The sequence below is a fragment of the Trachemys scripta genome, chromosome 1 (assembly GCF_013100865.1).
Source record: "Trachemys scripta elegans isolate TJP31775 chromosome 1, CAS_Tse_1.0, whole genome shotgun sequence".
Lineage (NCBI taxonomy): Eukaryota > Metazoa > Chordata > Testudines > Emydidae > Trachemys > Trachemys scripta.
Window position 1 is genome coordinate 4,464,912 of NC_048298.1, and position 24,333 is coordinate 4,489,244.

Consider the following 24,333-nt stretch of genomic DNA (forward strand, 5'->3'; position numbering starts at 1 on the left):
CGGGGTGCGGGGCCGAGCGGCCTCCCGCGAGCGGCTGCCCCGGGCTCCCCGCGGCCGGGCTCCCCCCCGCGGCCGCCAAGGTGCCGCAGGCTTCGGCCATGAAGAGGAGCGACCCGCACCACCCGCAGCACCGGCTCCGGGACGGGGGGGACGGCGGCGCCGGGCGGGAGGCGATGGTCAGCCCCGACGGCACCGTCACCGAGGCGCCCCGCACCGTCAAGAAGGTACCGTGAGGGGGGGGCGGCCCCCTGAATGTGGGGGAGGGGGACCCCCCAATGCAGGACCCCCAATGCAGGACCCCACTAGGGAAGGGGGTTCCACATGACTGAGACCCCGGGGAGGGGAGACCCGCATTCCCTTCATGCAGAGCTGCCTTCCTACAAGAAGCCCCATTTGCTTAAGGTGGGACCCCTTAGAGGGACCCCTGGGAGAAGCACCTCTACCCCCTTGACGGGGGACCCCTTTATAGGCATGCTGTGGGACAGGGACTCTCATCCTTGGAGAGGGAAACTCTTCTTACCCGATAGGTATCGCTTTGCCCCTGTGAAGGGGCTCCCACACAAGCCTCTCGGGTAAGAGAGCCCAGTTCTCGATGGCAATTCTCCCTTGGCAGCTTGCTGGGATGCGGGGGGGGCTTTGTTTCTTCAAGATTGGGGCTCATCTCTTTGTCTGTAAGAGAGAATTCCCATTCTTCTGGAGAGACCTTCCTTGTGACCCCTTGACAGCATACCCAGTGTTTGGGGGACCTGACCCACCTGATCTCTAAAAGCACTAGAACCTGAGACATTGAACTCCCTGAAGAGAGATACTCCAGATAAACCCACTAATCCAGCCCTTGGAGAAACCCCTGAGTACCCAGGTGAAGACTGTGCCATGTGCTATCACTATAGGCACCCTCTCTTGGAGAAAGAGTGGAGCACCCATAATCTGGTACCTTCCTCCCATCTTCTTCCTTGGTCATCTTTGTTCTTAGGTAACCTCACATTATCTTTATCCCTCGATGTGATATCCCCCTATTCCTTCATCCCCTTTTTGGAGTCTGCCATCCTTGGGAAGGGCACCTGTTTTCCTTCATATTTCCTCTCAAGGACCAGTGCTTGCTTGACAAGATGAAAAACATGGTGATGGATCCTGTGTGTCAAGGATCATGACATATTTGACCTTTTAAATCTCCCAGGTGGAGGGGGAGTATTGATGTGGGTGGTGAGAGTTTCTGCCTGGGAAGAATTCTGCATCCCTGTGTCCAGGTACTTCTAAACTCATCAGAGACATGGTCTGATATAAGGGAAACAAACAATACCCAACCAGAGGGAGCGGATCCTCCATGCAGTAGAAGCAGAGTATTCATGAAGGAGCAAAACCAACCACCACCAATCTAGCACGGTGGGATTGTTTATGGGCTGTGAATCTGTGTGGTTGCTATAGGAAGTGAGATGTTGAATGAGGATGTCTGGGAGTACATGCTGTTCCTTCTCCTTCTGCAATGCTACTGCTTTCCAATCCCTTTAGTGCGTGGGTTTGTTCCAGTGACTGAAGGGTTGTCTTTGCATTTATTAAACTAAGTTTACACATCCACAGTCCGTTTGGTATAGCAAATCTTTAAAGGAAATGTATGCAACTTTTAAGGCAATATACAGTAGTAAAACATATCTTTGCTTGGCTTTAAGACTTTCAGGCCTTGTCTTCACTAGGGAAAAAGCATATTTTAAACATGTTAACTAATCATTAATGCATGTTAAAATCCTGGTGTAGACAGGATAAGTTATAGTTTTAATGTGTTGGCTGGAAATGTATGCTCTCTCTGTTAGGATTTATCTTGACTGGCTAATCTGTTAAACCTACAATTTACCTTGTCTACACTAGGATTTTAACGTGTTAACACATTATGTAACATGCTTAACACGCTCTTTTTGTAGTGTAGGTATGACCTCTGAGGGTTAATAGCCAATGCTTTTTTCCCCTTTCCATTATTCTCTCTTTCTAGAAGTGTTAGCAGTATATATTAATTTGGTCTTGCAAAATTCTAGTTGCATAGGCAAATACTTTTTCTTTGCATGAGGATATAATTATTAACACACTCATCACCATGGTAAAGGGTGTGTGGGTAAAGTGCCTAAATTGGTAGACTTCAGTGATTTTGCAATGCTGTTTTAGTTTAATGATGGGATTGTAATATCTGATCAATAGCAAAATGTCATGATAAACATTTAGGACCTGGTCCTAGGAAGATATATGCACATGCTTAACTTTAATCACATTAACTTAATTGGGACAAGAGTAAGTAAAGTTAAGAATCTTTTCTTAAGCCTGGTGCTTTAATGTTTGTCCTCATTTTCACTATACTGAGTTCCTGCAGCCACCAAATCCATGCTAACTTTTTTGTAGCTACTTCTGACATCTTAGAATTCTGTATGTAGGCCCAAATTTTCAAAAGTGGCCACCGATTATGGGGATCTCTGTTTTTAAGATACCTTGGACCAGACTTTCAGAGGTCAAAGTCACATCAATCACTTAGTCCTTAACAAATTAAAATTCCCAATTGCAACTTACTAATTAGGTGAGCTCCCCTTGACTTCAGTTGGAAGTGAGTGAGAGCTTTAAAAATTAGGCTTAAGGTAATTGACACTGGACATTCATAAAATGAGGTATCCAAAATAAGAAAACTTTGGAAATGTTGGCATTAGTGATTGTGGTGTGGTAAGAGTAGCGGTGTGAGAATCAAGACTCCTCAGTTGATTTACTGTGTGTCCGTGGGTTTATTGCTATAGCTTGGTTTCAAAATCTGTGAAATGTGTGTACACTTACTTAAACAGGTGTGCATAGCAATTTAATACTCACCTGTCATACATTTGCTTATGAAGCACATTGAAATCTTCTGAGGAAAGGTACTATACAGTTGAAATTTTTTTTATTAATATAAATGCTCATTTTACAAATGGAAAGTGAACTTTTTTTGTAGCTTTCAGTACTGAAAGCAGAGCTTGCTTTCTGAATGTCAAGCTGTGTTCTTTCTGCTTCTTAACATTACCAACATAAAGGTTCTGGAATCAGAACTGAGCTGGCAATCCTGTTGATTCATGAAGCAAAATAGAACACAGCTTGCTCCTCCATAGCTAGACCGCCTCTGCAGTACTGATGGCAGTAAAAGCTGCAGGTTTTGTCTGTAAACTAAGTGGGTTTAAAACCGAAAACAGAGGGTACAGACGCATAGGGTAACAAGGTGCATCTTATTACACTGTCACTTGTCTGAGTAGCTTCGCTGTAACTATAAAATTCCTCAGTAAAATGATTACATCAAAATAGGTGCCTGATGCTCACCAGACTGGCATATTAGTGAGCTGCAGTTGGGTATTTTACTTTGCAAAGAGTATAAATGACTCTCATGTGGCTTGCCTAAATGATGATTTTGACCTTGACTCCTAGCTAATTTGATTGCATCAGGGAGCATAAGGGTTGAAACTGCTGCTTTTCCATAATAAATCCAATTGTTTGGGGTGAGGTTCTCACAGCATTTTATTCACTTGCTGTAGAGGAGAATTTTTAGATAGTCTGTGTTCCATTCAGATTCTTATTTTACTCATGCGTTAGTCTGCCATTTACTCAATTTCATTCTAATCTATAGTGATCAGTTATACCAGGGTAATAAATGTTTCTCCTAAGGCTGAATTCCCAACTGCTGCTCATAATGAGAGTGGTTTATATGCCAGTTAGTAAAATCTTATCAGTGTTATAATATATAATGTACTTGGGCCCTCCCTTCAGCATGTATGCAATTTATTTTTAGATAGCACCTTCTGTATGATATATTCAGACCTTTGTTGAAAGACCAATACCTTAAGTTGGATACAGAGATCTTGCAGGTAGAAAGGGAAAAGTGACAGGTAGAGAGAAAAACAATAGTAGAAATATAAAAGCAGTAAAGATGAGTAAATATTAACTCAGTGAGGGGCACAGAAAGTGCAGAGATGAGGAAAGGCAGTATAATTAAGGGTACCTAAACTCCGATGAATGAGTGAAATATTAGCAGTTGGCAAGCAGTCTGAAGCCCACACCCAATTTGTATTAAAATTGACATAAATGCTAAGTACAGATGACTGATATTTGTACTTCCTCGACAAAGGAATAGAAACTTCATGTTTTGAATTTACCAGTGATTTAAAAACCTATAGCTGATCAGCTTTGATCCTCACCAAGCAGTTGAGAAATGGGCCATAGGCAGTATTTAAGACTTTGAAAAGTGTATTTGGCCTCTTGGGGTGTGTTTTGAGCATCTGAGCTCCAGCATCTGTAAAACAATGTCCTATTTCAAACAGGAAGTGATGAAGGCAAGATAAAAAAAAAAATGGCTGAGGTGTTGTAAAGGGAAATACACAGGTCAACTTGAGTGAGAGTCACTTGCAGTGTTGGGAAGTTTTAAAGAGGACTGAAAGGTAGCAAAGACTGGAGGAGCGGAATTACTTTAAGTGGTTATGACAGTGATTGGGTGCAACAAGTCCCTAGTTATGAAAGCTAGGAGGGGAGTTTTCAGTTGGTGAGGGACTTGAAGCCCGTAATCATGGTGAAATATGGGGCAATATAGTCATGCTTCCTGAAAGGAGAGAATAGTCTGGATGCAAAATTTTGACCTCCTGAAGTTGAGAGTAAGCCTTCAAAAAGACATTGATAAATATTGAGACAAGAAGTGATGAAAGCATAAATAAAGATTTCAGCAGTGAGTGTATTCTGAGGATGGTATCAGATGACTTGCAGATGAGAGGAAAAAGGTTAATGGTCCAGGATGTCTCCAAATTTTGTGGTTTTGGGAGTGTAAATTAAGGTGATGGATAGCCTCAGAGAGACGTAAGGTTGATTTGTGTATGTATAAAGGAGGAAGAGGGAATAAATGCATGGCATGAGATTAGAGGCAATTCTACCCACAAGGAAGAAGTTGGTCTTGAAAACATTTAATAGGAAATTGTGAGATCTTGGAGTCATGGATAGTTCTCTGGAAAAAACAAACCACTCAATGTGCAGCAGCATTCAAAAAAGCTAACAATATTGGGAAGCATTAAAAAAGGGATAGATAATAAGACAGAAAATATATTGCCTCTATATAAATCCATGGTACGCCCACATCTTGAATACTGCGTGCAGATGCGGTTGCCCCACCTCAAAAAAGATATATTGGAATTGGAAAAGGGCAACAAAAATGATTAGAGGTATGGAATGACTTTCATATGAGGAGAGATTAATAAAACTGGGAAGAGAGACGAGTAAGGGGGGATATGCTAGAGGTCTATAAAACCATGACTGGTGTGGAGAAAGTAAACAAGTGTTATTTACTCCTTCCCATAACACACGTACTAGTGGTTACCAAATGAAAATAGGCAGCAGGTTTAAAACAAACAAAAGGAAATATTTTTTCCACACAACGCACAGTCAACCCGTGCCAGAGGATGTTGTGAAGACAAAGACTATTACGGGGTTAAAAAAAAAAAACCTAGATAAATTCACGGAGGATATATAAAAGCATCAGTGGCTATTTGCCAGGGATGTTGTCCGTAGCCTCTGTTTGCCAGAAGCTGGAAATGGGCGACAGGGGATGGATCACTTGATGATTACCTGTTCTGTTCATTCCCTCTGGGACACCTGACATTGGTCACTGTCAGAGGACAGGATACTGGGCTAGATGGACCTTTGGTCTGAACCAGTATGGCCGTTCTTATGCTGTAGATTTGAGCTGACAGACTAAGAAATAAGGTAAATGAAGAGAATGAACTGAGGGAGATGTAAAGTTAGATGTCCTCTCTGGAAAGTGATTTCTGATCCAGCATTGAGTTCTCCCATAGGGAGATAAGATATGGAGAAGTGGCTCAAGACTGGGAACCTGAGGCAGTTTGTATTAGGATGAAGGAGAGATGTAAAGCCTTGACTAGGCATGGAAGAGAAGTAAGATCCAGTCCCACAGTGAGTGCTGGAGGCTGTTTGAGACACCCACAAAATTTAGACCAAGGTATCCAAATCACACTAGACCAAATAAGAGAATAAAGAAGAATCTAAGATAAGAGGTAATGTGAGCTTTAAATCTCTTGTGAAGTCCTCTGTGGGGAGGCATAGCATAGGCATTTGCAGTATAAGCATCTCCTTAATGCCTCAACCTTGACTTAGAGGAACCATCTCTAGTGTGGAGAGTGGAGCTCACTTGCTATGGCCCATTCAGGTTTTCCCCTCTCCTGCGATTTCTGCCATAAAACTGTCACTAAATGACAGCGTGGGTGACTAAGTTTTTGTGATGAGTTCTCAACCCAAGTGCCCCAAACTAATTTGCATAATTCGTTAAACATTTGTCAGATAGTCTGAGCTGCTAGTCGCTACTGATTTGAGCTAGATTTGTACCAGCAGCCCAGAGGTGAAAAATTGTGTCCCATTAATAGTGTGAGCCATCCAGCTCCCTGTTTGCTGTATTTTTTTTTTTTTTTTTAAGATAAAGACAGAGTGGTTGATGGCAGTGCTATATAAATGAATAAGGGTTTAGTAAACTCTTAATTTTTACTGATTTGTACCCTAAAGCGTGATAGAAATGTCGTACAGTCTGTGTAACAGGTGTCATTATACAGACAGTGAAGGAAGCCAAAATCAAATTCACCAAATGCTTAACTCAATATAAATGTATTGAATTTCAGCAAAGCCTTTCTGGGCTCTCGGAAGTCAGTCTGGTGCTCTGAAATGGTGAGACTCGGCAAGTGTAGAAATAAGATTGAAGAACTTGAGATTTGATTTCCTTAAGCAGTTCTCATGATGTGTAAAGTCTAAAGACGTCCAGAACCAACTCTCTTTTGGGAACACTTGCTGTAGCAACTCCATTGGCCATCGCCTTGCCTACGACCCTGAAGCAACAGGTTGCAGCATTGCTTTTCTCTTAGTAAATTGCCATAATTCTTGTGCCCTGTGGATCTGAGGGCAGAAGAAAAAGTATAATTGTTTAGTCCTTTGGATGCACATTGGGGTATCCAAACTTTATCCAGTCAAAGGCTGCATTGGCAAGAGCTCAAAGGTCACATGCATAAAAGAACAGGTTGCAGCTGCCCTCTCAATGTGGAAGTGCAGCCTGTGGAAACTACAGATCGCAACATGCAAGAAGTCGTGGTTGCGCATCTCAGTATTGAGCACTGTATTCAGACATCTAGTCTTGGAGCCTTCTCATCTCAGTATTAAACATGAGGGCAGCTGTTGGCCATGTGACAGATGTTGAACGCCGTAGACCAGGGGCAGTCAGTTATTTTTTGTCAAGGTTCATATTTCTTGGTTAAGGTATAGTCAAGGTCCAGACTCCAGAGAAAATAATAATAAAAAAGGTAAATAAAAAGATTTTGGTGTTTGTTCAAAAGTGTTTGGCAGTCTGGATTTAGCCCATGGTCTGCCTATTGACTACCCCTGCTGTAGGCTGTGGTTTGACAGCCCCTATATCAAAAGTGGTGCTGCTTCACTTATCTAACTGGAGTGGTCACATGTCAGGGAGATATGGTATGCAAGTGGTTAAAAGAAAACACTGGCCCTTTATCGCCAGATAAGTTGATATAATGAAGATATGGTCATGCTAGGCATGATTTTGAGACTTCTCTGATTTTGCAGCAGACACTCGCTTATTCTGTAGTCCTGCTCAAACACATGTGCATCATATCATGCGTTCAGTTCTTGTAAATGAAGATGAACGTTGATCAGAAAGTCATGTAGAAGTTTGTAGGAGACGGGATGAACCAGTGTCCATATAGGCGGTCGTGGCTGTCCCTCCGTGCCTGCCTCTGAGGGGGGCCATGCCTCCTTGCAGTCTGATCTGCTAGAGTACACTCAAAACAAAGACGGGGAATTAGCAGTGCTCGATGGGCCCTGGTCTTCAAGCAGGGAAGGGCCGCAAACAGTCTGGGCTCTGGCTGGCGGTCAGGACAGAGTGGTACTATGTTAGAAGTCCAGCCCTCAAGCAGGGCGGGACAGTAAACAGTCAGGGCTCCGGCCTACAGTCAGGCAGAGCTGTAGCCCAAATACCATCTGTGAGGCTCTGGCAGAGGTGAGCGCCACGCACAGGCTCTGGGGCTCCAGCAGAGATGTCCGAGGAGTGCAGGCCTCCTGGCTTAAGGAGAGGGAGTGGGCTGCAACACACTGACCTTGTATCAGGCCAGCTCTCAACCAGACTGTTGTCAGGTTTCCCTGGGCTGCTTCCTACTCTCCCCCTCAGGTGTACCTGTGTCCAGGGGTCGTCCTCAGTCTCCTCGGGATATACCGCCAAGGGTGGCGGTAGCAGCTCCTCGGTGTTGGGAGGGGCCAGGGTCTCGGGAAGCTCGTGCAGACCCTCAGGTCAGCTGTGGTTCTCGGGATTCCGCTCCAGCAGCAGGGAAGATGTGTCTATCTCCCTCCGCCACTCCCTCCCAACTAAGCTGCTGGGCTGGCCTTTTGTACTTCCTCTTCCTGTCCCGCCCATCTGCTTCCGGTGTGTGGGGTGTTGTCCTCCTGGCTCTGCCCACAAGGTGGCTTGCTATATTCCAAATCAGAGAGCTGTCCCCAAAGTATAAAGGAAGATTGTTCCAGGCAGCTGGATTTGCAGAGGAAAAAGTCCTTCACCAACAATAGTAAAATTAAGAGATGAAGCAGGTGTTATAAGAAAGTGAGCAGAAGTTGGTGCAACTCCATAGAAGGATTTACAACAAAGGTTAACTGAGTTGTATCCTAAAATGATTGGAGAACCAATGGACTTGTTTGAGGATGGAATGACATGGTCATGTTTATTTGTACATATGAGAAGGAGGGCATTCTGCTGCATATGCTTGGGTTTGGAGGGTTGACACTTGAAGGAGGCCATAGAACAAGTGAGAGGAGATGAAGGCCTAGAAGTAGAGTCAAGACAGTAGCGTAGCTGGGTAATGTGGAAGTGGTGATGCAGGAAGAGATTCTCTCTCTTTGAGTAGGGAATGTCTTTTTGGTCTGTATTTGTACAGCACCTTGCACAGTGGGCTCCTGCTGCAGGATTAGGTCTCCTAGCTGCTCCAGTCAGATGAAGAATAATAAGAGGAAAGTTCGGGGTCAGGAAGATACCATGATTACATCCAAAGGCAGCAAGTGGAAGGTGTGAGTTGAGAGGATGACTGGAGAGAGAGGGTCATGTTTGAGGATGCTCTTCTTGCCCAAGACTGCTTGTCTGAGGCATTTAACTGAAAAGTTTAGGGGTAACCACAAGTTTTCCTTGGTCAAGAGGCAGAGAGGATGAAGAAAGAAGAAATGTTTTTCAAGAAATGTTACTGTTTAGTATTATCAGCATAAAAGTGGTTAAGGTTTAAGGGATGTATGAAAGAAATTGGGATTAGGTAGGAAATTACAGTGAGTGGAGAGTGAAAGAGGTGCAGAGGAGTTGTCACTATTAGGAGAGAGCCATTAGATATAAGTGTGGAACCATGGCTGGATGAAACCTAAGTTGGATGTTGAAGAGCCTGGAATTATCCAGTGTCAGAGGCTGTACCGAACCTGGAGAGGAGGAGTCTTCAGTGAAAATCTGGAAGTTGAGTGACAGAATGGGAATTCTGTGCTATACCCAGGCCAAACCTCGGGAGGCTATTGTGAGGAAAGTACTTGGGTAGTTGTGACGGTGATGGTCTCAAGCTCTTTATTGAGAAAGGAAAGGCTACAGGCAGGACAGTGGTTAGGGCAGGGTCAAGGAAGTAGGGAGAGGAAAAATTTAAAGAGCTGTAAGGCAGAGTTTAAAAAACCCACTCACCTATTGTGACCCTAAGAGCCTCTTTTATATCAACTGGCAAAAGGCTCACCCTGTACATTGTCAGAATATTTAGCCAGACAGTGTCTTGTAAGGTGTCATGAAAACTGGTGACATGCTGGTCATGAATATCATCGTGTGATGTATGTAGGGGTTGTGTATACAGAGTTATAGATGTGCGCTTGAAATATGTTCTTAAAATGTGTTTTGGAGGCAGTTGATAAACACGCTTGCCCTAGACAAAGGAATGTGGATTTACCTGTCAGCATGGACCAGGTTAACAGACGGATGAGAAAACAGCATGGCTTGATTATGAGCAAAGGTCAATAGAAGTGCATTTGCATCCAAAGTGATCAAGCCAATCAAAAAAGCAAATTAAGCAGAGGATGAAGAACAGGCTTAGTACCTGCACCCCAGAGAACAAACAGCAGGGGAGAGGAACTTTATCTGGGTTCTTTTCAAAGAATACATGTGAAAGGCTTGCTGGGCTATAAGAGGGAAGAAAAGGGGCCTGTCTTGTTATCCCTCACATAGGGGTCAAAGAAACAGCATCAGCATCCTCTGATTCTGTGAATATTAGGCCCCCCTGTCTGAAGGACTGAGGATGCTGATAACTCAATGTAAACTGTTTGGACAAAGATTGTAGCTTGCTAAAGTTAAGTTTCAGTCACTAAAATGTATGTTATTTTTGTTTGCAACCATACCTGTCTCTTTCTATTGTTTAGTATCACATACATTTGTATTCTTTATTAATAAACATATGCTTAGTTTTACTATAAACTGTCTGTGTTGTGTATTAAGGTAAAGAGTGTGTCCTCAGCTGAGCCAACAGGCTAGTGCAGTGGTCCCCAACCTTTTTCGTCTGGCGGGCACCAGACGACGAGCCACGGAGGACCATGTCATCCGACGCCTCTGGATGACGCTGCTTGTCGGCGGCATTTCGGCGAATGCTCGTCTGCCAGCCAGTACACGGGCACACTTAGACGCCCCAGCGGGCTCCATGGCGCCTGCGGGCACCACGTTGGGGACCCCTGGGCTAGTGTATATTTTGCCTCTTTGGAGACAGCAAGCTTGGTAATTTCTGTGAGTGTCCAGTGAGAGGGGCTGGATTCTGAAGAGCAACACTCTTCCGGGGAGTTCAGGAACTGGGGTTAACTGAACGTTACCTGGAAGGTGAGGTTAAGACTGGCAGGTTCTCGAGGAGTTTGCTGGTCAGGTGGACAGACCGGTGTGGCAGGGAGCTGACATACACAGATTAAGCTCCAGCAAAGCGCTGTCTTGCTAAGGCAGAGGAGTAACCATGGCTTACAGTCCCGAGCACCCTGAGAAAGTGTCGTGCCTGTGGTCAGTAGGATGCCTGCAGAATCTAAGCTTTCATTTCAAAGAGATGATATGAACGCTAACCAAGGGTAAGGCGCCAGAGACCTCAGTTTTGCTAAGCTGCAGCAGATCAAAAACTACTTAGTCTTGTCAGTTGTCTCTCTGCTATTGGGAGACCTCTGGGCAGTAATGAAATGGATAAGAATCGTACCGATGCTGTTTGGGTGGTAGCAGCAGAGTCCGGCATTGAAGCTGGGGATGAGGTTTCAAAAAAAATCCCATGTGGGAGGGTCCAGGGACAACCCCATTCTCTCCCAAGTGGGAGTGAATATCAAAGAGCAGCAGCCATAAAAGGGTTGAGGGAGGCTTCAGATTTTCAGACACCGTGTAACTAGAGGCTGATATAAAGGGAGAAGCCCTCGGTAAAGTCCAGAGACAGAACCCTCGAAGGGAGCCCAGCTGCTGGAGGAGTAGGTGAGGGTGTTATCTTCTCACCTAGGGATTGCCTTTGGACGCTGGAGCTCTCTATCTTTCAGATCAGTCTTTGGCTAATAAGCTTAGGTGTCTGCTGAATAAATTGAAATGGGAGGGGGAAGGGTGATAAGAAGTTAGTAACAGGTCTTGAGAGAGGTTTTTTTTTTTTTTTTTTTTTTTTTTTTTGAGGAGAGTCAGGAAAGAGGCAGCGAACATTTGGGCAAAGAAAATGTCTTAGAGAGGGGGGGAAAAGAAATGGATACCAAAGACAATGCAGAAAAAGATGCACCATCATCTATTATAGGAAAGTGATGTGAAACAAAAGGAAAAGAAATAAGAAAAGCAAGACATATATAGTACTTCCGTTATTATTTTGATGTATTATAGGTGGAGCTGGTAGCCCCACCTCTGATTAAGGTTACCTGAGATACACTGTTCTCAGTTGGTTATAACTTTCCCCAGTTTTAACCATTTGAGCTGAAATTTTCCATACTGGGTGTTTGCCTCAGGATGATGGTTTTTTTTTTTTTTTTTTTTTTTTTTAAGTTTCAGGAAAAATGGTTGAGCTATTTCCAAGACCAAGATTAGGGGAACAGATTCTGGGAAAAACACCAGAGCGCATGCGTTTCCAGAACCTGGAAGAGAACCCAAGATTCCTCAGTCTCAAGATTCCTCTGTCAGCAAATATCTGTGGAACCCACTGGCATAGTGTGTGTGTCTTCCCAATTAACGACTGGTCCACATAACATAGTACATTTTTAACCTCTTCTGTTACCAGTTATTCCATTAGGTAAGGTGGCAGAGGTCTGTTGTGAATCTAACCCTCCTGATGGATCTGTTTGGATATGAATTCCATGATGGAATTCATTTGTTTTCCAGTTTGCTTTTTTAAAAACCTAGTGAATTGCATACAGGAAAACTACATTTAAGGAACATTATGAAGGTTGCAAAGTCAGGCACTTAAGTTAGTAAATGCCAGAATTAAAGTTGCTTGTGCAACCTAAGTTTACCCCCCTTTGTCCTTAATTGCATGATCACATACTATTTTTTTTTTTCCCCCCACAGGGTCCCTGCAACATTCAGTGCACAAGATGGAACGGTACTCACTGGAGTGAGCAGCTATTCAATATTTTGTTTTATCCTCATTGTTCAACGTTTGACTCCATGCTCCGGCATACTTTTCAAACCTTGCTCTGAAGACAGAATTAATTTCCTTATGGGCTTTTCTGCGGTCCACTGTAGAACTTGTGTCCTTCACAAATATTAATCTTATCTTTATAATACTCCTGTGAGATGAGGTGTGGTATCCTCATTTTACAGATTTGGCACAGAGACACACAAAGCTTAAGGTTAAATGTCAGCTAATTTTGGGTGCTGATTTTGAGATGCCTGAGGCTTGATTTTTTCCCCAGAGTATTTTAAATAGTTAAAGCATGGCTCTCATTGACTTCAGTTGCTGCTGAGAGTCCTGCAAATCAGACTTCAGGGTTTCAAGTTGGGCACCCAGAAATTGAGGATCACATGATAGCTTGGTCCAAATGATTTGCCCAGAATCACATAGAAAGTCTGTGACAGAAGCAAGGATTGAATTTATTTCCCAAGGGAAGCCTTCAGTTGCCTTAACCATAAAACCATCCTTTCTCTTCCAGCAACCCTGCTTTATTCACTACGTACTTTTCAGCTTCTGCAACAAGTGAAGCAGGGATCCTACTAGACAACATCCTCCTTCATTAGTCAACCCTAATACATTCTCAGAGCATAGTCTATCCTGTGCACTGAATGCGGAAAGGGTTCTCGGGGAAAAAATAGTATATCATCAAAGACTGTATCATAATGCACAGTGGGGGGCCTAGATTTCCCAACTTTTGAGTGCTTGTCTTGCAACCTTAAAATTCTTTTAATGTAGCTTTTTACGTGCAATTAAATAGAAAGTTTATGGCAATACGTACCGTTTATTATGTGAAAAGTTTTATTATTTTAAATTGAAGAAGTAGTGGCTTTAGGGGCTTGGGTTGTTGGTATTTTTCATCCAGAGTAGGTGGCCTCGTATTTGGGTCTGTAGGTGTCCATTGCATTTTTCATGCCGTGCATAAGGTACTGTAGGAAAAGTAGGTGTTGACAAGGTAAGAGAACTTCAGTCTCCTGGGCTGTCATCTTTTCCATGTTCATTCAAAAAAACAAATATGTGAAAACAAATAGCAAAAGGGGGAGCATGGATTTGTCTTATCCGAATACACTTATTTTTTTTCTCCTGTCACAAGGTAGGATGTGAGCAGCACTTTATCTCTCATAAAACTGTAGGATTCATGAAATAGGGTATTGCTATGAGACTTAAAACTCAAGAGCCATTTATTTTGGAAAAACTTGCTATAGCAGATCATGTTAGTGCCGGTTTTGTTCAATGAACTTTTCCACTGGTCTGTCAAGGTAACATTACCTGGAAACTTGCTGTCTGAGTTATGATATTCTTTTTCCTTGCTGGGGTGAGGAAATCTGCTCGGGTTCTCTTCAAGACAGGCTGGGCATCAGTTTTTCCATTTGTAAAGGGCGAAGGGATAGCTCAGTGGTTTGAGCATTGGCCTGCTAAACCCAGGGTTGTGAATTCAATCCTCGAGGGGGCCATTTAGGGATCGGGGGCAAAAATCTGTCAGGGATGGTACGGGTCCTGATGTGAAGGCAGGGGACTGGACTGGACTCAATGACCTTTCAAGGTCCCTTCCAGTTCTATGAGATAGGTATATCTCCATATAATAATAGTAAAATGGAGTAATACCTATTTTAGAGGGATGTTGTAAGGATTAATATTTGCAAAGAACTTCAGCATCCTTGGACGAGATACATGTTATTACTATCGTAGTCCAAAAATCTCTTCAGTTTCAATCAGTACCAGACTGCTCTGTTTTTGGTATCATAGCTTTCTGTTTTTGCATTTTAGAGTACATGTTGTATGTGGTGTTCATCTGTAATGGGTTTCCATGAAAGTCTTGGAACCCGTTGTTGGTATTTTGAGTTTTTCAGATTGAGGTAACAAACTGTATTTTACTACTTTCCAGAAACATAGAATTTTGTTGTTGGGATGGGGGTACAGGGATATTTAGTAAAAGGCTACATTTGTACTGCAGTGTAATGGTTGTGCGGGCTTTGAGTTTCTCTGGCCAAAAGTGCTATGTAAGTGCAAAGTATTTTTACGTGGTTTCTTTACTTGCTCATATTTCCTCTGAGACTCTTATGGGGCAGTAATTTTGTAAAATCAGTTTTTGGTCTATGATAAGCCACCTGGCAAGGTCAAGCAAACAGACTGAGAAGCAGTAAGTGTTTAGCAAGCAAACTGCAGCTTATTTCACGCTCTGTAGTCCACAAGGTGGATACTTGTGCTTGCCATGTATTATGCATACTGAGAAAATGAGAAGTTCACAGGACTTCAGTGACATTAGAGAAGCTGCCTTTTGAATTTTCCTTCTACTCAACAGATTTTAAAGCCCAGATACTACAGTGATGCTTCTGCCATGGTGGTGGGTTTTAAATGAGCCAGGAGTTAAGCGAAGAATCCAGCAAATCAGTCCAACAGACAGGTTTAATAGTGTCCACTGTCTGACACGTAGGGTTTTAGAACTGCTGGCCCCTGGGCACAACTTCTAACCCTAGTGGTGCTTTTAGTTTTCTTTTTGGAGCTGGTTTCTAAGTCCCCTGGTTACTTACATTGCCTGACTCAGCTACGACCATCTGTGAGCCACAGACCCTTAATGCTGGGTTGCATACACTTTTGAACCAGGCATTTACTGTCTGAGTCAATGTCACACTGACCTGAAAATGAAAGGAATTTAATACTGTGTATTGTAACTGGTATATAACCCCACCGCCTACTCCTGGTTCTTTGCTTCTGCACATAAGGGCGTGTTGAATTCTGAACATCTGAGTGAGGAAGGGAGTGAAAATGTCAAGAAGCAGAGACTCCTGGTGGAGCTGTGTGTTTGTCTGCCCTGGTGGCTGGATTCTTTATGGTGTGATATTTTCAGGTCACATGGAGGAGGAGTGAGGACTCCAGTGACTAACCTATCTGTCAAAGCTTTAGAGTGAACTGATTCTTGTTTTGTGGCACACTGGTAGCAGTGGGAAGAAAGAAATGCTTGTTTTTACATATCGTCATGGCCACTCCTATTTGATATTACTTGAATTGTAGGCATCGCTTTGTCAGTCTTGTCAAATAGCGTGAAGGGAAGCAGATACAATAGAGGTGTGTGTAGCCTGGTGTACTAAGGATTAGCAGGTGAATTTTTTTTCTGTGGAAGTATGGTTAAAAAAAAGAAGTGTATAATGTGCATAGTCATGAACCCTATAGCTTTGGACCAGTGCCAAAAGAGCAAAACTATTCCAATGAATGTGTATAAAACAAAATAAATATTGACTTGACTTAAAGTCCCTGTATATTTTAAACTAGTAGGGTTAGAAAGAAATGCTGAGAATTCCAGCCATGAAGTGGTGTCCATTTGTTTTTATCATTGGGTCAGAAGATCTAGAACAGTAAAATCACATTATTCTGATTACCATCCTCCTTTCCATTTTTAAATTATAATCTGATATTAGTGGTTGCTAAGATCTCAAACTGTTAGAGCTAGAACCAATTCTGTACAGCACCTGGAAGCTGGGAATCCCTGATATCAAATGACATTAAAACCTTAATCTGATTCTAGGGGTTGTGAACAAACTGCTATGTCACTGGCTCTTCTGTGATCTTTTCCTTAGGCTCTGATGGATGATGTGATCTCACTTTCTGCCACCAAGACTAATGCCAGGAGAATTGCAGCTCAGAATCAGGATTTTTCACAGGGTGGGTTTTAAGTCACTTACATTAAGTAATGTTACAATACTCTGAGTGAGATCATGAATCTTTCTAGTTCAGGCTGAAACACAAGACTTATTGCTTCATCTTAGCTTGTTTTACATTAACCACTGCCTCTTACTAGAGTAACAGAATCAGTAAATGATGAGCAAGATGAATAAGAGACCAAAAAAATACCCACAGAAACTCAAGTATAGTGGGGGAAAAAATGGTATAATGCCACACTGCACCAGATTTTTGATGACTATGTAATTTTGTAAGGCATTTAGATACCACAGAGGTGAGCATAGTAGAAATAGAATAAATTAGGCTTCTGCATTGGAATTATAGGGTGGGGGGAGAAGACTGTTGGGACACTAGCTTATCTTTCAGCCAGAACAGGGTCATTCCCTATTATGTAACTTCTCTGGCTTTGTTGGAGTTCGTAACTCCTCCCAAATTAGTGTTATGTGCATAGTCCATTTATATGCTATTTTTATTCTTCTAAATCCATTCATTGAAGGTGTTAAATGAGATCAGATCTATTCAACACACACTCTTGTGGCTCTCCCTCACCACTTCTATGTTTTGTCATAACCTTTCACTTAGTTCTTCATCCAATTGTCGATCCATGTGACGAGGTTCCATGTGTGAGCCAATTAAAAAATGTAATTTTGAGAATAAGATTTTTGAGAGGCTGTAGAAAATTGGCTTTAATATTACTGAAAAGCATTCAGGTTCAGTGCTCAAGGATTAAAAGTGAGACGTGTTCCTTGGAAATGCAGGGTAATACAGGGTAGGTTAAGGGTGCCCAACTTTAAGTCAGTTGAGGGCCATGCTGGTAATTTCAGGAGCCGGAGGACTCTATGTACTGTGCATACAGTGGATACTGCAGCTACTCTTCTCTTTAAGTGGGCATGTACAAACAATAGAAAACTTCAAAAAATGTGAATGAAATTTGATGCAGGATCATGCCGCGGTTACCAAGAGGCTTTCTGCAGGAGCAAGTGCAGCAAAGGGGATGCCATCAGGATCAGTTTCTGCTGATTCTTTTGGGTCATTGGAAAAACGTTTTATATAGGAACATCACAGAAACGATCCTGTGCTGCCACTGGGGCATTCAGCGTTTGGAAGAGAAATTTGACCACTTCTACACCCACATGGGAGAGGACTTCACAGTCATGTCCGTTCCATTCTGATGCTCCTGAAGAAAGGGGAGGGAGGAATGGAGAAGCTATCCTGTCCTACTTCCCTTTTGGTTTGTGATGCATATCTCGTGGCAGCATTAGTGCCAAACCAAGTCCGGGCCTTTATGTTAAATGCAGGCAAAGGAGAGCGATTCTTCGGAGGCAGCTCTCTCGTCCTTCAGTCATGGTTTCGGGCTGGTTGAAGCAGCAGCATTCTAGGCTCAGTCAGAGGAATGTGGACTTCTGAGTGAGTCAGGGAGAGACAGGAGTAAAGGTTGAGGTAGGAAATCTAAGAAAGGGTGGGTGGCAATGACCTGAAAAGGGAGGGGGAAGCTAACATCTTAATTTTAGTAGGGGCAAGATTGTATTTGTTTTTTTGGCTACTGACCCAATAATGGACTGGATTAGTCGCTGAGATAAACCTTCTCTTCCTGTGCACCCCACTTCTAAAATTTGATTCCTGCCATTTGAAAGAGAGTTGAGAGGGGAATTTCTCCTTGTCCTTCCTCCACCCATGACATGCAAATACCCTAACTTATAGAATATATAGGACAAATAACTTGTCCTAAACTTAATTGTTGTCATAAACTTAAGTTTTGCATTTGGATCCTAGGAGGAATATAGACTGAACTAGTTAGATTACTACTGTTATCTGGTTTTGTAGAACAGTGAGGCTACGATGCAGACTGCTACAGGGGAGTCTCCTTGGCCCTGTCTTCACTTGGGTCATACCTGTATAAACTACAACTGTTTTTAGAGGATGATGTTAAGAATATTTTTTCCTAGAACGCTGTTAATTAAACTGTGCAATAGATATTCCCCTTGGCAGCCTTTAGTGTCATGTCTATTACACTATTAAGAAAGGAAACCATGCTAAAACAATCCCTAAATACTCTTTTACCTAACTTGAGTCTGACCTAGTTTGGACTGGGTCTAGTTGGATGCTTTTATATGAGTAAGAGTAAAGCAAAACTGATGGGGGAACATGCAGCAGCAGTAACAATCCCCAGAGCAAAACAGTATTCTTAATTTGCCTCAACATTCTCTGTAATAACCCAGGATTTAAAGTTTGTCTAAACTGGGTTATTCAGTGCTAATGTTATGCAAGATTCCTGATCAGTGGTGTGGAGGTTTGAGCTGAGACACTACTTGGAGCTATGATGGAATTAAAGTAACCTTGGCAACCATTATAAATAAAATAGGCCTCCTTGAGAAGTAAGACTGTGCCCATGTTTGCTGCATTCATTCATATCCTTCGCTTACATAACATCATGTTGCTGCAGCAATTTAATCCCCCAGCATCAAGGGCAGCTATGCTCGTTTTGAGAGTGTCAGAAGCTTTTGCTTTGCCAACCGGTTCTTGCGTCTATTTCCTATGGAGCTGAAATGATGGCATGACTGTTTTTCTCTGTATAACGTGAAACTGTTCTCTCCCATCCCCGTTTCCTTGGACTCTGATATTTCGTTCTCTCTGACAGTCCTGTTCTCGAGCTCTGATGCTGTTGCAGCACAGTACTGAATCCATCTCTCTCCATTACGCACCAGCCTCCTAAGCTTTTCTGAGAAATCACGACTCCGTGTATGCACATGTGCATATCTTCAGTGTACTTTAGTGGAATACAGCTGTACACTGTTGTAGTTAATGGCAGTCCAAGCTATGAACTAATTCCCATGTTTCAGTCTAATTCTCCTCATCTTGCCCCTTTTATGGAAGGAAGGGCATACAATTTTGAAGCTTTCTGTTAATTCTGTGACACGGGGGGGTGGCAATTGTTTCTTCTGTATGTGTGTCACTGGGAGGTGGGGAAGCAGAACAGAAGAGTAGCGTTGGAGTAATCTTAACACCAAAGTTATGACACACAACTAGTAGGAGTCCGAACTGCATTGCACATGGTTGAAGTAGTGCTATATTTTAAGATCACACTTCTGTCTGAATTTTTTACCTGTTGATGGTGTTACAAGTAACACCTCAGCTGCTTATAACTACTATGAAAGATCGGAAAGATCTTTTTTCATTTACTTCGTGCACGTGACTGCTGTTTGTGTAGTCAGTTGGCTGTTTCCCCTGCATAGTCAGCCAGTCTTCCCTGTTCATGTGGATCCTTCACACAGCCACAGGGGAGAGAACAACATTTTAACAACAGACAAATGTGAGTTTTAAAACCGCAAAAATTAGCGCATTATCTGAACTGACTAGATTTCAAATTTTAGAAGTCCTGGTTCTAGGTCTGTGGGGGCACTGTTGGGGTGTGTGGTCCTTGCTTGGTCCTATCTTTCACCAGCCACCCCGATTCTTCAGTACCTTTCCTGCTGGCTTGAGTTTCTCTGGCACTCAGGATAAGATGACATTTTTAGCATGGATCCTATTTAGAGGACCTGTATGTTGGTCTTCTAAATCTTTGTAGTGAAAGATTTGTTTTGAGCAAACTTCTGGAAGGGTAATATTGTCAATGGAATTCAGGTAGCCAGGTCTACTTGATCTATTAAATAGGGCGTATCTACACTACAAAATTAAGTTGACTTAAGTTGACATACAGTCACCGCAGTAACTAAGTCGGTTGTGCATGTCTACTCTACGCTCTTTGTGTTGGCGGAGCACATTCACAGTAGCGGCACTTGTATTGATCCAGAGAGCAGTGCATCATGGGTAGCTATCCCACTGTGCAACTCTAGCACAGGATTTCTTGAGAAGGGGTTGCAAAGTTCAAAGCACAGGGGAAAAGGGGGGATATCATTTTGAGATCATAGCAAGAGGTGCACTTGCAGAGGATAGCATGCAGCTCCATGTAAAAGCGACATGTCTGCGGCTCTGCACCAGAGCGACTGCTCTGGGCAGCGAAGTTGAAAACAGTGACCAGAGCAGTCACAATGGGCATTGTGGGACAGCTCCTGGGGCCAGTTAAGTCAACGTAAGCAATGCAGCGTCTACGCTGCCACTAGGTCAACCTAGCTATGTCGACTTAAACTCTACACCTCTCGCGGAGGTGGAGTTAAGTCGATGTAGCAGGCAAGTTATATCGGCGTTGGGAACATTGTAGTGTAGACACTGACATTATTATGTTGACGTAAGCTGCCTTACGTTGATATAACTCTGTAGTCTGTACCAAGTCATAAAGTGCAAGAACAATTACCCTGAGTAGCACATGTAGATGTTTTAACACAAAGTCACATTTACTTTTTTCTACGTGATTTTGTCTTTAACCTTCCACTGAGAACACTATCTCTGCTGACCAGACAGAGTGAGGGTCAGTAATGAAACTTTATTTATCAGAAAAAACTTCACATAATAAAGAGCTTTATTTTGTGAAGCATCTTTCATACAAACTGTAGCCCTAACTGCTTTTAAGTTAAATAGTCACAGACTTAAATAGTGGATGAAGTGAAATTAAGGCCATGTCTACATTAGCAAACTTACACCAGCACAGCTGTTCTGATGCAGCTGCACTGCTATGAAATCACTCATGTAGCTGTTCTGTGCCAACAGGAGAGCTCTCTCCCGTTGACATAATAAAACCAGCTAAATGAGTGGCGGTAGCTATGTCGGCGGGAGAAGCTCTGCCACCAAGATAGCGCTGTGCACATGAGCTCTTATGCTGGCGAAACTTATGTCACTCAAGGTTTTTGTTTGTATTTTTTCACACTTCTGAGCAACGTAAGTGGTAGTGTAGATATGGCCTAAAAGATACGAGCAAGGGAATTTTTAAGATGAGACTTTTAAAATAAGAGACTTCATGTGGTGGGGAAATCCAAAAAAGTGGTTTTATATCGTGGAGGAGCAGAGAAGACAATTGTAACAATAGTTGCCTGGTTGTGTGAAGGACAACAAGAAGGCCACTAAGCTAGCTGGGAGTCGATGGAGACTGGAGTCTGTCTATGGTGAGTCTTACCGAATCCATCTGGCAATTTTGAGCTGGATTCTGAAAGAAGTGAGAAACTGGTGATGTTTTGAAGATGAAGGTTAGTAAGACGGCAGAGAGCAGCATTTTGCAAATGGTGAAGTCCAGAGCTGGGACTTACGGGAATTCATAGGAGTCAGTCAAAAAGTAGCCTCACTTTAACTCTGCAGTTCTAATGCACCCATTACTGTAATGTGTAGAGACCAGAGGCAGTTATTGTATTGACTCTTCTTCAGATACCTTTAATAAATGCTGTTATAAAATATCAGTTAGGATATGTTCTGAAGCTGTTGTAACTGAGAGAAGTTGAAGTATAGTGATTTGTAGTAGCCCAGGCAGCTTTCAAAGAGGCTGAGTAGCAATCACATCAGAGTCCCAAAAGCTCTTTGCCTTTAAGCACAAGTAGATCTGGTGACTGTATAAAAGGGGTTCAAAAGAAGTGTCTGGAAGGCAAGTCTGTACTTCCCAGGCCAGTGTTGATGGAGGAAAAAAGCCGATGAACATGTACAAATGTCAGTCTAAATGGAAACAAAATGTGATACTTCGGTCTCTGAAGGTCCTGTCTTTGCCAATCTAGTTTTTAACACTGTGTACTAGAGCAAACAAGATCAGACAAAGATCTTGCAATCGCATATAGATAATAGAACCCGGAAGGCCTTTTGGTGGTTAGCCTATGTGCACGTAGGCAGTAATAGAGTTCTTTCCCCTGCTAATGTGCTTGAAAGGATACTTTTTTTTTTTTTTTTTTAAGGAACTTCTTCCAGGTGTGAGAGCATATTTTATCCTAGCTAGGTTTTTATACTGTGCTCATTACCATAGTATTTGAGCACTTTTCAGTAGTGCATTAAGTAATGTCGGGTTGTTTGTTCTCTCATCCTCTCCCCAGAGGGAGAAGTGTGTGCAGTGGCTTGTTTTGGTCGGGGGGTTGTTGTTTGTTGTTGTTAAATATACCTTTTGCTGTGTGTTTATAGTAGAGAAGGCTGGTCAAAGGAGTGCACCTTCCACTTGGAGCAGAAAGTAGTGACATTTGTGGCAGTCTTTATTTCCTGGGGGAGTTCATGCCACAGTCTCAGACCACCCTCAAAGAAGGTTCTGTCTCCTGCACAGACTAGCTTTGCTGCTGTTGTTGAGAGTTCACTGGGTCATAGGAGCGAAGATCTCCACCACAGTTTTCGATCCAGAGCTTTAAATGGTCCTTTAGATACCCCTGGGCCCAGCCCATGGAGTGCTTTGAAGATAAAGACTGAGGCCTTGAACATAATGTGACTATTCTATGGGAAGCCAGTGTGGGGAGTGGAAGATAGGTGTGATGAGCTCACCTATGCGTGAGTTGCTGAGGAGATGCATGCCAGCGTCCTGTACTGGTTGGAGTGTCCGACATGCTGACGTTTTTGTGCCCGGGTAAATCGCATTGCTGTCGTCCAGCGGAGAGGTGGCGAAGGCAGGAATAACGAAGGCCAGGTCTTCATCGTCCAGAACGGGATGGAGTCTCCCAGCCAAGTGGAGACAGCAGAAAGCATTACTTGTGGCCATTGCGATGGGAGAGCTCAGCATCAGCGAGGAATCCAAGAGTACTTCTAGACTAGGGACAGAACTGACCCATTGTGGATGGGAACCTTCAGTCGAAGGAGACTTCACCGTGGCTGCAAATTCCTCCAAATACTTCCCCTGTCCACCAGCATCACCTCTGTTGTGCTCAGGTTCAGCTTCAGCCGACTGCTCTTCATCCAAGAGCTGCTCTCATCCAACCACTGGGCCGTCCTGGTGGCAGCGGTGTGGTCATATGCGTTGAAGGATAGATAGAGCTGTTTGTCATTTGTATATTGCTAGCACTTGAGTCCACGTCATCTGACCTATTCTCCTGGTGGTTGCATGTAGATGTTGAAAAGGACCAGAGAGAGAATTGATCCTTGTGAAACTCCACAAAAGAGGGGTCTAGTGGTGGAGGGGCAGTTTCCCATCGCTACTTTTTGTGTCCCCCTCTTCAGGAAGGACTCAAACCATTTTATTGCATTCTCCTGGATTCCTGCCACCTCTCAGGTGAGACAGCATTATCTAGTGGTCAATGTTGCTGAAGTCTGCAGTGAGGTCCAGGAGGATGAGAATGGGTGTCTGTCCTCTATCCGTTGATGGGAGGAAATCGTCTATCAGTGCCACTAAAGCAGTTTCAGTTCTGTGCTCTGGGTTCCCTGGCTTATTCATGCTTCTGCAATTCTAAGAATGTCAGCGAGGGCGTGTCATTTCCTAGTGGAACAGGAGTCCCCATCACAAAAACCATTAAGATTTTAATAATTGAGGATAAGATTTTACTAGTTTGGGTTTGAACCTTTAAGTCTAGAGGTGAAATTCTCTGTATCTTATTTCCAGTACTCTGAGCCCTTGAGTACTCTTTGCCATGATATACTCGATCAATAACCAGCCTTCCTACTGTGAGTGAAACACTGCTTCACTTTGTCCCCACACTGTAGGAGACATGGTTCTCAGGAGATCCAGGCTTGACTTCCCCCTCTCTTCCCCCCCCCCCACCTTTCCGCTGCCCCCCAGCCTGGTATGGCGTGGCACATTCAGGGGATGCTACTGCTCTTTGTTATGAGAAAGCAGGATAAACTGTGCCTTGGATGCTTGGACAGCTTAGTCCAATGTTGTGACTTTCCAAAAGGACACCATTTTTAAGTGGATAAAGACCCACCTGCAAACTTCTGCAGAATAGGTGTAAAACTCTTGGGAGGAATCACAGAGGCTTAGAGTTGAGAGGAGAATAATCTTGGCACAAAGCATTCTGAAGAAGGATGAAGTAAGTGAGCTGCAGTGTGTGTTTGGGACAAGATTAGAAAGGATGGAAACATGCTCATGCAATATGGAAAGATGAGATCTTGCCAGCTTCCTTATTTGACCCTT

The 24,333-nt window shown here is 43.2% G+C and overlaps 1 protein-coding gene across 1 annotated transcript in view; it reads left to right on the plus strand.

The window, feature by feature from the left end:
• Positions 1 to 30: 30 nt before the first annotated feature.
• The window catches only part of AHCYL2 (adenosylhomocysteinase like 2), a 176,916-nt gene continuing 152,613 nt past the window's right edge, over positions 31 to 24,333 (plus strand). Inside the window, exon 1 of the mRNA XM_034763830.1 lies at positions 31 to 224. Within this exon, the coding sequence (XP_034619721.1) occupies positions 99 to 224 (126 nt within the window). The 5' untranslated portion in view covers positions 31 to 98. The remainder of the gene's footprint in view (positions 225 to 24,333) is intronic.